A 16,516-nucleotide genomic window follows, 5' to 3' on the forward strand; every position below is an offset into this window, starting at 1 on the left:
TGGGGTGAGAGGAGAGAAATGGGGAAAGGAGAGAGAGAGACTAAGGAAAAGTTGAGTAACTGTCATATTTAAGCTCTGATAGACTTGTTGTTATAATGAGAATAATCACAGTGATACTTATAGATGTGATGATGGTGTGAATGATAGTAGCACCAGTTAATAATATACATATACATAAATACATATACATATACATACATCCAGGGAGTACCCCGCCTCTTGTCCACTGTATCATGCAGCATTCAACCAACAGGATTCAGTGTACATAGTCGTCCTTACCTCTGTGTGTGTGTGTGTGTGTGTGTGTGTGTGTGTGTGTGTGTGTGTGTGTCATCTGCATCATGCACGTACACTTACTGTAACATAACGCCACCTGGTGTACAGAAATGTAACTGGAGCTGTAGACAGAAGTCGTGCAGTGTTTATGGGATGTGTGTATGTGTGTGTGTGTGTGTCAGAGATCAAGTACCTGAGAACATGGTCACTGCTTCCTGGCAGCACCTGAACAGTACGGTGGCCGAGAGAGATCAACGCAATGCAATTTAAGAAAACACACGCAAATCGAAAAAAAAAACCACGTTCACATTAAGAAAACAACATCATCAATTTGACGACACATGCGCTGCACAAAAGTTACAACACACACAAATACAGAAACACTGATCGGTGTCCTCACTACAGCGATAACATCTGCACAGGTGTGACCGGAAGTGCTTGTTTTGTTCAGCCTCAAGGTATGATGGGAGAATAATGACGTAGGTCCCAGGGTCATTGGAAACTTTCTATTAATCGTCCATTAAATCAGGATTTAATTTAATTTTTGTCCTCTTTCGTTTCCATTTTTTTCTGTGTGCATTTTGTCTTATATATTCTATAGTTTTTCTGTTGTTGCCAATCATTCAGTCTTGTGGTGCATATATATATATATATGGTTTCTGTGACACCAGTGTTTACTGGTTATGTCCATTAGTGGGCAGTGTGCACTAAAGCAAACCTTAAGATCACACTTTATTCTTCCTTTACATTTAGTTTTCATAATAAAGCAAATCTATTGTAATTCAGTGTAAAGGAAGCAAACTAAAATTCTAAAATTAATTTTTAATCAGAATGCGTTTGATTTCATAATATCACTATAATCTAAATCCAGTAGATAAAAACCAGTTTACACAACACTGCACCAGCTGGTACAGTAATGTCACAGGTTCGATTGCTCACCAAAATAAAAGCCCCCATATGTCAGGCTGTAGATGCTGCACTGTCCCCGCCCACTGCATGTGATAGTATAATACTGGGAGCTATGGATGCGGAGGAGGTGGTTCTAAGACATTTGACTCTATTAGGAGTTGTACATGAAAGTTTGTCCTCCTCTTCTTCTCCTCCTGCTCGTCCTCCTCACTGCAGAGCTCGTTGTCCGGCTCCTCTCCCCACAGAGCCCGCACCAGGATGGGAGCTCTCCCGGCGCAGGGGCTGTTCTGGATGGGTCTTTTGATTTTTACTGGGATATCAGACGTTTGCGGTGAGTTGTGTTGTTTTTTGGTGAAGCCAAGAATATTTGAAGAGTTAGATTTATGATGCATGTCTGGATGTCTGGAGGTTTGCAGACTTTACAGTGATGTTCTCAAAGTGCCTGCTGGACAGAATATGCTTGTTGCACCATGAATACTTTTCATAGTGGTGCAAGAAGTACTCAGATCTTTTTAAGTACAGTATAAAAAAGTAAAACTACTGCATGTAAAATTGCGCTTAAGTAAAATTATAAAGACACAATTAGACACATGATGCATTTATGGCTGTCTGGAGGTTTTCAGACTTTACAGTGATGTTCTCAATGTACTTATTAAACAGAATATGCTTGTTGCTTGGTGGCGGTGACGATTGATGGGTTGAAGTACAAGCATAATATGTTCAGAGTATATATTTTTCATCATATACGCACAGTGATGAATACTCAGATTCTTCAAGTAAAAGTACCAGTACAGCAGTACGAAAAAACTCAAGCAAAAGTACTGCTTGTACAATTGTACATGAGTCAAAGTAGAGAATCATTAGCAGCTAAATGTAGTGAAGGGTAAAAGTACTTAGTCTAGTTGAATTATTTAACTTGATAAATCTTCATTTGACATATAGCTAACTAAAAGTTAAAAAAAGTGAAAAGTACAGCATTCCCTGTGAATGAATGGCTACTTCATCTACTTCAAGGGAGAACCAAGTCATTGTATTAAATTTAATTTAAACAGCCACAGTACAAGATAATTCAGAATTTGGTTAAAGCGTTTCCCTTCATATGGGGCCAACATGAACAATTTTGGAAAAATGATTTTTCTTTTGGTTCCAGCCTCCAACGTCTGCACCTCCCGAGGAGCCAGCACATGCAAACAATGTCTGGCTGTGCACCCCAGCTGTGCATGGTGCGTCCAGGAGGTGGGTTTCTTTTCCACTTCACTTCATTGAGGCCACGAGCTTTCTGCTGGTGCAGGGTGGTACAGATCTCCCCATCAGCCACTTAATCTGCTTGAGATGAATGTGTGCATATGTTTTATCTTTATTCTTATACTGAGAACATGAAATAGGTTGAATGGAAAAAATGTACCCAATAATCCATTGGCTTGTGTTTGGACTTAAATCTAAATTTATAGCACTTAAGACACAGTGACTGTCATTCTTTGACTGTCTGCATTTGTCTGTCAGGACTTTGGTCAGGGAATTGCCAGTTCTTCCCGCTGTGACCTGAAGAGTAATTTGGTGGCGGCGGGCTGCGCTGCCTCATCTGTGGAGTCTCCAATCAGCAAAATGCAAGTGATCGAGGACCGCCCCCTCAGCAACAAGGCTGCAGGGGCCACACAAGATGTCACTCAGATCAAGCCCCAGAAAGTCCACATCACGCTCAGGCCAGGTCAGTTCCTCAGTTTGGTTATGAGTGATGGAGAATAAATCCAGTGCTTGAATCCAAGAGACTCATACAAACATCAAGTAAAGCTAGAAATATCGATATTTCTCCCCCATGTTTCCCCAGATGATGCAAAGCGCTTCACGGTGAAGGTGCGTCAGGTGGAGGATTACCCCGTGGATCTTTACTACCTCATGGACCTCTCCTACTCCATGAATGATGACCTCTTCCGCCTGAGGACACTGGGCAAAGGCCTGGCCGAGGCCATGAACCGCACCACCAGCAACCTCCGCATGGGCTTTGGGGCTTTTGTGGACAAGCCGCTCTCGCCGTACATGTACATCTCCCCCAAAGAGGCTGTGAAGAACCCCTGCTACAGGTAAAAAGAAATACAAGGTGGTATTGGTGCCATTGTCAACGGGGTCTCATGCGACTATCTTGAGCAACATGATACAGATCAAAATATTTGAGAAGCAGTTTATTGGGACACGTGAAATAAAGTAAGTTTGTTTATGAACGTATTTCCTAAAATGTCAAACTATGACGTCAACACCAAATTAGCCTCGTTTACCTGTTCCTCGTCGTTTCACAGGAATCTACACCCAGATGTCTTTGTAATGGAAAGTTTATTTTGGTGGCTGCACTGTTTTTGCATACTGGTGTTGATTTGAGTAGCTGTTTATGTCTGCGTGTGGAAAGTAGCGTCATTATGCAGATTAGGTCATTTTAGTGAGGACACCTTTAAACACAGCGTTGCTCGGCATCACAGCACTTGTTAAAGGCTTAAAGTGGCTCCCCGGTGCTTGGTCAGCTGCTCCGAATCAGCCGCAGGTAATCGTACCCTCCGCGGGGCAACACTAGTGTCCCTGAGCAAACTGCCATAACCCCCCTCGAGTCATTTACTCCCCCGCTTACACACAGTCTGCAGATATCCAGCCTCCAGGAATGTTTGGATAAAAGATAAGACAAGTGGAGAATTTGGGTTTGGTAGAAATACAGATAGAAAGAGGGGTTCAGGCAATGGCAAACATCTTGAGGTGAAGGAAGTGAATGAGGATTCACATGGACTTAGGGACCAACTGCCCTTTTACTAGACCACATTATGATGATGAACGGTATTGATGTTGGTCGATAAATGTTGCTGCCACAAAGGAATTATGGGATGGTATTGTCTCCTTTCCTTTCATAAAGGATGCTCCAGTGTCTTCTAAGGTGAAGCAGATAAGAAAGGATTCTTTAAAGAATTTGATGAGCTCTTATCTTGGCTGCCACTTACGTACTTTCGGGTGATGTTACCATGTTGAGGAGACAATTCAACCACAGTCTTAAAGTCCCTGAATGTCATAACAGGAAGTGTGACTCATTGAAACCAATATTCAATATAGCTACTAAACAATACGAGAAAATAACCTATAATTGAACTTGTTTATATTATGTAGCTATAATGCTGACTTTGATTATTTTCCATTTTACAGGTGATTATTTACAACCTCAAAATGTCCCTGTGATAAAACGTAACAAAAAAATTGTCTTTTGAGTTTTTGACTGACAAAACCGATCTCTGTTTGATTGACAGCATCAACACCACCTGTCTGCCCCAGTTCGGCTACAAACACGTTCTGTCCCTGACGGAAGAAGTGGGACGCTTCACAGAGGAAGTGAAGAAGCAGATGGTGTCCAGGAACCGAGATGCCCCGGAGGGAGGCTTTGATGCCATCATCCAGGCTGCGGTGTGCGAGGTGGAGAGACATGTGCTCACACACACAAAACCAAGAAACTCGTTTACTACCCTTTTCCTCTTCTGGCACGCATTTGTACAAATAAACATTTCAGGAATTCCAAGAACTAGATTCAAAACAAGGATGAAACGAATCAGCGAGCGCTCTGCTGCTTTAGATGAGCGTCTGGCAAAGTGCAAATTAAAAATGAAATATAACATTTTCAGTTCTTCTTCTCTCTTATGTGGTTTTGATGGGAACCAGGAGCAGATCGGCTGGCGTCCCGACGCTTCCCACCTCCTGATCTTCACCTCGGATGCGAAGACTCACGTGGCGCTGGACGGTCGTCTGGCAGGAATCGTGCGGCCCAACGACGGGCAGTGCCACCTCAACTCTGACAATATTTACAGCATGTCAACCACCATGGTTAGTGTATACTGTAAGTGTGTGTTAGGTGCACATATTGTAGACAGGGAGAGTGTGAGAGAGAGGCACAGACAATGGAAGTCTTTGTATGCAGCTCTGCAGAAGTACGAATAGGAGCATTTCAGTGTTTATGTGCTAACCACGCTGCCTCGTTTGGCCCCCACAGGATTATCCATCTCTTGCTCTGATCACAGAGAAGATGTCGGAGAACAATATCAACCTCATCTTCGCTGTCACCAATCCTGTGGTTCCTCTGTACCAGGTCAGGACCCCTGCACTTCACACTGTGCACATTCAGCCCCTCATACACAACATACTGGCTGTGCAGCGACCCATTGTGAAATGTAGAAAAACACGTACTAATGTTTTAAAGGGAAAGATGACAAATCCCAGTGTGTAATCAGTAGCATTTCAGCTGCAGTCCTCCAAACCTCACTGGGTTTAGAATGCGATTCTTGGATCATGCGTTGGAAGAATGGAAATTCAAAAATTAATCACTGTACATACATGGCAAGATACGAACCCAGTTTTTCCAAAAACTGTTACCATTACAACCAAGTGTTTATGTGTGTATTCACATAAACTAATATGAAATATATACTTTTAATAAAAAAAAAACAGATGAAGATTTTCTGACCAGCGTGAGCAGGGTGTGTCACACTTCTGCAGTTCCATGAGGTCGTGAGAACTGTGAAGGTTTTGTGCAGCTCTGACAACTTTTAATTCAGTTACGAGAAACCATGTTGTCATCAGTAGTTTGACTTGATCAGCTTTTTCCTGTAATTTTACTGTCACATTTACCTGGGTAACAAAGAAAATAGTCTAACATCTAAATCTATTAAATGTATTATTATAAATTGCTGGATAATGTAATGACATGTTAAATGATGGCTATATGGTTAAAAACAATTATTTTACTTGTAAAAATCCAATTGATTAGTATATTTAGTCACCATGAACAGGTTTTTAAATTTTTTACCCATTTGAAGGTACATTTTATTATATTGTCACATGCTTTTACAATTTGTTGTAGGAATAAGTTGAATATTCTCTATATATTTGTAAGTTGTGGTAGTTAATGGTTTATAAATAGTTTCTCTAACTGTTATGGACGTCTGTCTCTGTCTTGTAGAACTACAGCGAGCTGATTCCGGGCACCACAGTAGGAACACTGTCCAACGACTCAGGCAACGTGATTCAGCTCATACTGAAGGCCTATGCTGTGAGTTACACACACACACACACACACACACACACACACACACACACACACACACACACACACACACACACACACACACACACACACACACACACACACACACACACACACACACACACACACACACACACACACACACACACACACACCAAGGCTAGACAGTGTTTGAGGAGGTGACATGTGCTTGTTAACACACACCCTGTCTGAGTCACACACGCCGTTAAGGCAAAGTTGGCCGAAGAGTCAAGCTGACCATATGTAGGAGATTGCTGGCTGCACTTCATTGTTCATGGTTTACTCAAGTTTACTTTGCAGAGATCAGACGAATGAGCTAAAAAAGTATTATATCGTTACCTTCTTGTTTTTACAGGTGTACGTACAGACGTGTGTGTTAATATGTGCGCTTGTGTTTGTACATCCAAGTAAACACTGTGTATGAATGAGTCTGCGTGTAATGAGAGAAGGAAATTCTTTAATTACAGTGCAGCATGCAGACATGGGAAGAGGGAAATTATCATAACAACTGCAATATAATTATTATAATTGTAATAACTTCTTTTTGCAATCAAGACAGAGTTAAAAAGAGGTCATTTCCTTAATATCCCAACCAAATATGAAACCTAGTGAGATTTTAACCTTGTGATGCAGTTCTCCACACTCTCCTTTTTATGTGCACGGGTTGTTTTTGATTTTTGTTTTTTTGATGTTGCCAGAAAATCCGTTCCAAGGTGGAGCTGGAGCTCCAAGACGTCCCGGAGGAGCTGTCTCTGTCCTTCAACGCCACCTGTCTGAACGGGGAGGTCATCCCGGGCCTCAAGTCCTGCTCTGGGCTCAAGATAGGAGACACGGTCAGCTGAGCTTCACATACTTCATCTCTGATTAGGAAAATTAATCTACTCATTTTCAACTACTGAAAATTACTTATAGTTGCCTATGGACAATTTTCAGCAAAATTTGTTTCACATTCAGCCCTGAAAAGTTATTTCCTGATGATGTGAAACTAATTTGATATAATTCTTCCAGTTAGTGTGGTTTCTTTAGAAGACATTATGTCAGCTCCCTATAAGAAGACCATAAAATATAAAAAAATAAGAAAAACTCAAACTTAAACTCAAATAAGATGGCTTGTATACAATACAATACTCACAGCTCTCAGGCCATTTTTTCTACTATCTGTCTGTGAGGGTTAAAAAATAATATCACACTAGTGGCCGTTACCACATCTTGATTCTTAAAATAACCACTTCCATGTGTTATTTTTCCTTCTCTTTTCGGTCTCTTTCCATTTCCCTTCTTGCTGCAATCTACATGTGGGATTTTCCCCTTTCTTCAGATGATGGAAAGAAGTGGATCAGCACCGTCTCTGAACTTGTTCTTCTCAGTCCATGTTTTCATTGTCTTTCCACACTTCTCCTGCCAACTCCATTTAGAGTAAATTGCTGTGAGGGCTCTTTCTCCGTCCCTGTTTTGCATTTTTTCTCTATCACAGCCTCTTTGGCTCCTTTCCTTGTTCTCTCCTCACTCCAGGTGACATTTTTTGGCCTCCGCACATTTCTTTCTTTCTTTCTTTCTCTCTCTCTGCTTCAGCTCCTCTTGTTTCTTCCATATATGGTCGTTTCAACAGATGTGGTAACTGCCCACTTTTGGACGTCCAGATTTGGATGCAATGTTGAACGAACAATTACTTTGACGAAATACATATGGAGGCAATCTCTATGTCATAAGTGTGTGCCAAAAGTGATTAGATAAAGCCGAGAACTAGAGTGGCTATTAAATGAACATCAAACGGACCATTACAGTGCTTTTACATGTTAGTTAATCCACACCAGGGAGATACAGAAGTTTTAAAAGTTACCATGTCTCGGATGCAGAATCTCTCAAATCTTTTTATCCACAAACAGTTGACATTGTACAACTTCGATTCCCTCCTGTCACCCAGGTCTCTTTCAGTGTGGAGGCCAGAGCTCGCGGTTGCCCCAAAGAGAAGAAGAAAACCTTCATCATCAAACCCGTGGGCTTCAAGGACTCCCTGTCCATCACCGTGTCCTTCGAGTGCGACTGCAAGTGCCAGGCCAAGGCCCAGCTCGACAGCCCCAAATGCAACCAAGGCAATGGCACCTACGAGTGCGGCATCTGTCTGTGCCACCCGGGTCGCCTGGGGCCGCACTGCGAATGCGCGGAGGGCGACTACAGTCCCACGGAGCAGGACGGCTGCAGTGGACCCGCGGGCACTGGAGGGCCCCACTCTGCCATCTGCAGCGGCCGTGGCGACTGCGTGTGCGGCCAGTGCGTGTGCCACAGCAGTGACTTTGGGAAAGTGTGGGGCAAGTTGTGCGAGTGTGACGACTTCAACTGCCTGCGCTACAAGGGGGAACTGTGCTCAGGTAAGATGAAGTTTATTTAAAATGTCAGGAAATAGTAAAAAAATAGGTTCAGGATTATGTGACAAGTGGCTTGTTTTCATTTGATTCAACTAATCCATGGATCACTGGAGCTTTAATGAGAACATTTCACTCAACAAAGTCATTGATGAAGCAACGTTAACAGGTTTCGGCTTCTCAAATGTAAGGATTTGCAGCTTTTGTCGTACATCATTAGACATTGAATACATTTTTGTTTGTCTGTTGGTGGGATAACAAAAACAAGTAAGATTGATGTGACTTTTTTAAAGTTTGATCAGGAGATTAATACAACTCTCAGACACATGTTAAACATGCCTGTGGTGCCAGCAGTGTATTATAGGTCAGCGATTATAAATCTGCAGGTCTAGCTATTTCCCCCTGTTACCAGTCTAAACAAAGCAGCAGCTTCATATTGAACAGTCAGATATCATCTCATCTAACTCTGGACAAGAAAAACATATTCCCCAAATATTAAACTGTTCCTTTTACATTATTTTTACATGGCAGCCGGGGTTGGGAGTCTCCTTCACCACACTGACTTGACACCCACCTCATCTGGGAAGAATTACAGAGAATAACAAAGCTCCCTTCTGCCCGGGACATGGGCTCCATCCACAATAAACAGAATGGTGTGACCTGCAGTGTGTGTGTACGTGCATGCGTGTGTGCATGCGTATGTGCTCTAAGTATTACTCATGCTGTGGGGACCTAAAACACATTATGGGCAGATCTTCATGAAGTAAATCATTGACTTTTAAGGTGAGGACGAAGAAGAGAGGTTTTAAGGTTAGGATGAGCTTTGGTTTAGGTTTGTTAAGGTCAGGATAAGTTTATGGTTAGGTTAAGGTTGGGGTAAAGGCAAGTAGTATTGACAGTTAATGTTAAGAGGGAGAGTCTCCAGGAAATTAATGTAATTGAATGTATGTCCTCTGAAGTCATGGAGACGTGACTGTGTGTGTGTGTATGCGCCTGAGCTCAGGTTCTATGTTTCTGTCAGCCGAGCCAATATTCTGCACCTCGGACTTCAACGGGATTCGTGCACAAAGAAAACTTTCTAGATTCAGACAGTAGCTCCCTCCGGTCAGAAGGGACTCTCACTTTTCTGAAAAGTTTCTCCGGTGTGGTTGTAACTTTTAAACAGCGGCCCTGAGTTTGTGTTTGGTAACAGTTTGGAGCTTTAACTCACATCCTCGTGTTATTGTTGAGGAAAACATAATAGTGGTTAAAACATGCAAACAATTCAATTGGATTGCACTGAGGATATTTTACTTGACCATTGCTAATTACCTAATTGCGAGTTTTGGCGCTGACTTCCTCATGCTCCATCACACGGTCACATATATGTCTTACCCCCACCCCGCTGATCTCACACAGAAATGTTTTGCTCTATTCCCCAAAGCCCATAGATTAACATGAAAATACCTCTCTGCTTACTCATTGGCTGATGTGGTGTAATAAGGCTAAAAATAAACCCATGTTTGGGCAGGAAAGGGGCTGGTGGGAGAGTCCTGGAAATGTTCCCTATGTACAACATGGATTTGCTGTCTTGAAATACCTGATTCTGTGCGAGGACCATTCTTCTCCACATAACGGTCTAATTAAAAGCCAGCGGGTCCTGTGGTCATGTGGTAATGACGGTTTGTTTGTGGATCATCTTTTATCCTGCCAGACTCTTTGGGGCAGCTTCCTGTCATTGTTTATCTGGGCAGCGATAGGCCACAATGTGTTCTGCAGTGTCACTCTGCGTATTGGCACACACACATACAAATTCATGTAACGACAACAAACCAACGCGCACAGATTTACTCACACATGCACTGAGTCATGCAGCTGAAAATAAGAGCCCTCCAGACACACCGCAGGCACACAATGATATGGGTTTTGTGTCTCGCAACAGATGCAGGAACACTTCTGCTTTTCCCGTGTTGGCGGTCGAAGCCACTGAAAACAATTGTAACATTTGTAAAGGATGTAAACATGTTGTTAGTGTTCGATGGAAACCTGGTGCTGTGTAGTTCTAGCATCTTGACATGAGTTTTAAATATGAAAAGTACAACCCTCAATAAATATAAACCAGGACAGCTTTGTATAGCTCATGACCATAGGCAATGGCTGAAAGAACAAGGTTGTGAATACAGGCAGTATATTTTCTGTCAGGTGGCTGGGCCCAGCCTTAGAGACAGGGTGAGGAGTTCAGACATCCGGAGGGAGCTGCTCTTTCATGTTGAAAGGGGACAGATGAACTGGTTAGAGCATCTAGTTAGGGCGCCTTCCTTTGGAGGTTTACCAGTCACCCCAGGGTCGACCCAGAACTCGCTGGAGGAACTACATGTCCCATCTGGACTCGGAAGGCTTCTGGACCCCCCAGGAAGAGCTAAAGCTAGAGCTAAAATCTTTCTAACAAACAAACAAACAAACCAATGGACAGGGGTGAAAACACAAGCTCCTTGGCAGAGGTTAACGTGTCACTGCACCAGTCTGTCATGTCAGGCTGAGCGTTGAGGAACTAACTAGCTTTAATGAACAGTTTGAACAAACTGAGTGTAACACAACAATCATGTCAACCACTAAACACTACTGCTGTCTCCCTCACTCTTTCCCAGTAATGTCACACCCTCATTTTCACCCAGAATTACAAACTGTCCTTGCTTTTTATTGGTTGTTCGATTCCTCTTTTGCCATGTACCACCCGTACATCTGGGGAAATGGAAGTTATACGAGTAAACAGTCTTGTAGTGGCTTTGTCAGAGGATGTTTATGTCTTCAAATCCACCACATTTTGGTGGGTTCATAACCACATAGTCATGCTGTGCCAATGATGCAGAACTTTATTTTAAATTGAGGTGAAGTGAAGTCAGTGAAGATGACGAAAGTCTCAGGATGAATAAGTCTGATCTAATGTCATTGAAGCACTGAACATGTTGAATATAACCTTGCATCTAATTTTGAACCTAACATTAAAAGTGAGATAAGTATTAATTTGTTATGGTTTGGTTTTTATGGCTTTAAAAACCATACAAAAGATTTTGATGGTTAAAAGTCAAAGGTAAAGGTTGCTGTGACCTCATAAACCTTGTGAACGCGATATCTAAGAAACACCTCCAGGGAATCCTTTCAAAATTGGTACAAACGTTCACTTGGTCTCCAAGATAAAATGATTAGATTTCTGTAGTCTAAGGTCAAAGGTCACTGTGACCTCACAAAACCAATATGGCCTCGTGAACGCGTTATCTTAAGAACGCCTCAAGAGGATCCTTTCAATTTGGCTCAAGGTCTGGAAAGAAAATGATGTAGACTGAAGCTGCAATGATTTGCAACCACAAGGCAGTAATTTTAGTTTCTGTGTATTTCATTTTTTATTTTTATTTCTCCATCCCTCCCAGGCCATGGCGTCTGTAACTGTGGCTTCTGTCAGTGTGCACCGGACTGGCAGGGTGAAAACTGTAATTGCTCCAGACGCACTGACACCTGCATGTCCAACCTGGGTCTGCTGTGCAGCGGCAGGGGCCAGTGTGTGTGCGGGGCCTGCGAGTGCACTCAGCCCGGTGCCTATGGGGCCACGTGTGACAAGTGCCCCACCTGCCCTGACGCCTGTACCATGAAGAAGTGAGTCTGCTTACAGAATTCCATATTTATACATCTAGAAACTGCTGCTTAAACTAAACTGATGGCGTTTCTCTTCCTGAAGGGAGTGTGTGGAGTGTAAGCACTTCAAGAGGGGCCGCCTGTTTGAGGACAACACCTGTTCTCGAATCTGCAAGGATGAGATCGTGCTTGTGGATGAACTACGTGAGATGTTTAAAACTACAACCATAAAGAAGTTAAATAGTTGAATTTATAAGTGATTTCATAAAGTTTATGAAAGTTGCCCCCTGGAATTTCAAAATAAAAAAAAAATGTGTTAATGCTGCCATCTAAAGAAAGTGTTCATTGCACTATTGGATTTTTCTTGCAGTGCTCCATGATACAAATGCCGTGAACTGCACGTACAAAGACGAGGACGACTGCGTAGAGCGTTTCCAGTACTACGAAGACTCCAGTGGCAAGTCCATCTTGTTCGTCGTCAAAGAGCCAGGTAAGAAAAAGATCCATGCTTCCTGGATATCTGACTGAACAAGCCTAACATTTAAAGCTGCTCGAATAAATAATTCAGAATTTTTTAAAGGTTGAAAACTCAAATGTTATTCTGCCGACGCTGCAATCTGCATCAACTCTGCAGAGCATTTAATGGTCTTTCAGCTCATTGTGTTGGTTTTACAGCCGACAGTTTTACTGTTTTGGTCACGGTTTTACTGTTTTACTTTACTGATTTGCCTATTCCAGTAAAAAAGTTCTGATAAAATGGCTGTTCAGTGCCGGCTGAGCATCAAACCGCAAGCAAACAAAGACTATATTTTATAGCTGTTGGTCATAGTGAAGCGTTTAGTAGCTATGGAGCCTTTTATTCCCTCTAAAGAACTGGTGTATTAGTATAAAATAAAGACTTGAAAGAGGAATGACTGTTGGAGTATGTCCAGTTGTGTTTACAGGTTGTTCTACTGCCCCCAATTGGCCAGATATTCATACTGCTTTAAGTACAGCAACTTTTAAATGCGGTTAATAATCATAATAATATAACTGAAGGAAGCGATGACAAATCCAGTAAAATAAAATCCACAAATACATAAAATAAAACTATATTAGTAATACCAAACATCCTCACCCTGTGAAATCCGTGTGTTTTCACTACGCCCAAGTACAAGTTGTCACTCCCCTGCTGCACGCCCTTCATCTGCTCATTAAGTGGCCAGATAGAGAGCGTGGGGGGGGTGAAACAGCCCTTTAATGACCACCAGTGCCCGCAGAGAAAGTCTGTCCCGGGGCCTGCCTTTAATGACGGTGTGTGTTTAATTTAGACACAACTGGGTTGCAGAGAAGCGCACCAAGAAATTTGCCTTGAACGCGGAGCACCCCGCCGTGTCGAGGAGGGTCGTAAACAGCTGCCCACCTCTCCTCCAGCAGCCCGCTGACTCCACATATCCTCGGGAGGAAAGCATGAGAGGGGGAGAGGGGGGAACTAAGTAAGAAAAATACAGAAACGTGAAGCTGTACTATGCAGGAGAAAGAAGAGACTCCCTAAAGTTGACTAAACATATTTCTGATAATGTTGCCTGAACAAGCATCATGATTCGTATATACGTCGTTATGATAAGGATCAAAAGGCTCCGTTGAAAAGCAGGAAATATAAGAATGTAGGAATGAGGAGAGAGGAAGAGCAGCAAAGCTTTGATGTCGGCTGTTAAAGTTCACCCTGGTTCCCCCCATAGGTTACCTAACTACCTGCTGTACACATGTATGTACATGCAAGCACGAACTCACACTGTGACTTCCAACCATTAGGAACAACACAGAAAACAAACAAACAGAAAATCTCAATACCTTCGACCTTGCAGGTGAAATAAATGATAAAAAGCAATTACTGATCCAGTTGCTCATTGTAAGATGCTTAATAACAAATTAAGTTTTCAGGGAATCCATCCATTTATCCATCCAAATTGGGATTGAGAATCAGTTAAACTGGGAACATAGAAGCCAAACTAACTAATGAGTGACTTAACTTCTGCTGAAACTCCCAAACTTAGAAACAACTAAACCACCATCTGCAGATTTAAAATGAAGAATTGTTTAGCAGTGCACAGCTTATTACTCCTCAAAGGTTGGTTCAGAAACATAAAATAGTTGATAGTTGAATAAGTTTTCCAGAACGACTAATGATTGGAAACACGACAGTGAAAACAAAGAGTGATTATTTTATTTAATCATACTTTATTCCTTCTTTATAATTTGTGTGTTTAATGTTTATCTTTACAATTTCCACATCGTTTTGTGGTAGCAGATTCCACGGTATAGCTCGTGCTTTGTGCAGCACAGTTGCGCTTCCGCCTGGAATGAAATGTGCTGTGGAAATAAACCTCTGCTTGCTTGGTGTGTTATTCCAGTCTTGTGTCAGAAGGCTTCATGTAGTCGTCTTGTGAGCAGCCCCTCTCGAAACCGTGCAAAACCGATTCCTGTTGAGTTTTTGCCCGACCGCAGTGAGGGGTGGGAGATTTGTGGCCTGGCAGTGTGAGCTTTCTATTTTTCCACTTCAGCCCATCCTCCTCTCCGCTCTTTGGTATTTTGAAAAGTCCCATTCTCTTGTGTTCATCCCTGTTGTGCTGCAGGCACACTGGGTTCGATGCTGCCAGCGTCACAGGTGGCAATATTACTATCCTCTGTAGTTCATTGGTCGATACAAGAGTTGCAGGAAAATCAACATCCATGTTAGTCAAGGTCGAGACCAGGAGGAAACAGCGTTATGAAATAAGCCTTATCTTCCTCTGTGTGTCCAAGTAACTCCTTCCTTGATCTTATTCTCTCCCTTCTTCCATCCAGACTGCCCCAAGGGTCCAGACATTCTGGTGGTGCTCCTGTCGGTGGCGGGGGCCATCTTGTTCCTCGGCCTGGCGGCTCTGCTCATCTGGAAGCTGCTGGTCACCATCCATGACAGACGGGAGTTCGCCAAATTTGAGGAAGAGCGCGCTCGTGCCAAGTGGGACACGGTGAGTGAATTTAGTTTGAGGTGGCATCTACTGTAGGATGGTGTATGGTTAGGGTTAACAACTAACACTAAAATTAAGGTAATTCATTATAAAATTAAATCTAAGAAATAACACACACACACACACACACACACTCAAATGTGTATGCATGTACACACAAACACACACACACACACACACACACACACACACACACACACACACACAAGGCCACACACACACTCTCGTTTTCTGAAGATGTTTTTTATTATTTCTGCAGCATGCTGTTACTCCCAGCAGAACAAAAGGCAACCAACGGAAGGGCTGGGTTTATATCAGCTAACGTTAATTAGCCTTTACTGGTAATGGGCCTTTTCGTGGCCTCAGACACACAGCCAAATCCCACAGGCCAGAAACCACAAAGAATCACCGTAGTGTTATAGGAGGCTCACCGAGTAACGGTAGAGAAACCATAAAGCTCACATTTAAAGGTATTTTTTACTTACATTTTCTATTGTGTAATTCAGTAGGGACTTTCAATGTGTCTTTTCTATAATCTTGAACAACAAGAGAGTATTTTTTGTTTGTTAAACTGATTTTAATGTAGTTCTCTATGTGTGTATCTGACAAACAGGGACACAACCCTCTCTACAAAGGAGCCACCTCTACCTTCACAAACATCACATACAGAGGAAAAGACTGACGCTACTGAACAAGGACGAAGAAATAAAGGAAGAAGAGGAAATAATGGACTTTGTGGGAAGGCAGCGAATCATGTGCAGGCCTCTACTGTCACCTGACCATAAATAATAATTATTTGTGTTTGTAAATATGTAGAAATGATTCTGAGGACACATTTTTATCAGGGATTTGTCATAAACGTCCACTTATACTACACTGACAAGTAAGATATTGTGTTGTGTGATTGATTAAGAACTGTTTTGTTGTGCAGGACAGAATAAAGGTTTGGTTCACCCAGACTTTCAGGATGCCACTGTATCCAGCCATGTATGTGGTTTTTATTTTATTGGCCTGCGACTGAAATACCTTATACCAAATATCTCCCTCTTCAGCTTTGCTTAAAGCTTCCAAAATGGCAACATCTCTTTCTCTTCCCAGTATTTATAAGTTTTCATTTATTCTTTCTGGTAAAGCTTCCTGCACAACCATGACAGGCGTCCAGGTGTGAGATGTGATAGGCAAAGAAGAGGATGAAACTACTTAAAATAAATTAGGAGGAAGATCAATTTAAATTCAATCAAGCTGCACCCAAAAGAAGTTATATTCAGACATTTGAAAACAAG

General features: G+C 42.3%; 1 protein-coding gene across 1 annotated transcript; it reads left to right on the forward strand.

Annotated features, from left to right (window-relative positions):
- The first annotated feature begins 1,294 nt into the window (after positions 1–1,294).
- On the forward strand, positions 1,295–16,216 carry LOC117752371 (integrin beta-3-like). Its single transcript, XM_034569582.1, has 15 exons — positions 1,295–1,516; positions 2,336–2,421; positions 2,689–2,893; positions 3,014–3,266; positions 4,464–4,626; positions 4,870–5,031; positions 5,198–5,293; positions 6,164–6,253; positions 6,967–7,101; positions 8,193–8,637; positions 12,039–12,261; positions 12,344–12,444; positions 12,611–12,730; positions 15,067–15,233; positions 15,847–16,216. The coding sequence occupies exons 1-15, from the start codon at positions 1,444–1,446 to the stop codon at positions 15,913–15,915; spliced, it is 2,388 nt and encodes a 795-aa protein (XP_034425473.1). The 5' UTR covers positions 1,295–1,443; the 3' UTR covers positions 15,916–16,216.
- The last annotated feature ends 300 nt before the right edge of the window (positions 16,217–16,516 follow it).

The sequence above is a fragment of the Hippoglossus hippoglossus genome, chromosome 19 (genome assembly GCF_009819705.1).
Source record: "Hippoglossus hippoglossus isolate fHipHip1 chromosome 19, fHipHip1.pri, whole genome shotgun sequence".
NCBI lineage: Eukaryota > Metazoa > Chordata > Actinopteri > Pleuronectiformes > Pleuronectidae > Hippoglossus > Hippoglossus hippoglossus.

What these genes read in the sequence shown, in the direction of transcription:
- LOC117752371 (XM_034569582.1), top strand. Translation starts at nt 1,444, where the DNA reads ATGGGAGCTCTCCCGGCGCAGGGGCTGTTCTGGATGGGTCTTTTGATT. An exon ending in GGCTCAAGATAGGAGACACG is followed by an intron (nt 7,102 to 8,192) that starts GTCAGCTGAGCT and finishes CCTGTCACCCAG; the next exon opens with GTCTCTTTCAGTGTGGAGGC. An exon ending in CAAGGGGGAACTGTGCTCAG is followed by an intron (nt 8,638 to 12,038) that starts GTAAGATGAAGT and finishes CATCCCTCCCAG; the next exon opens with GCCATGGCGTCTGTAACTGT.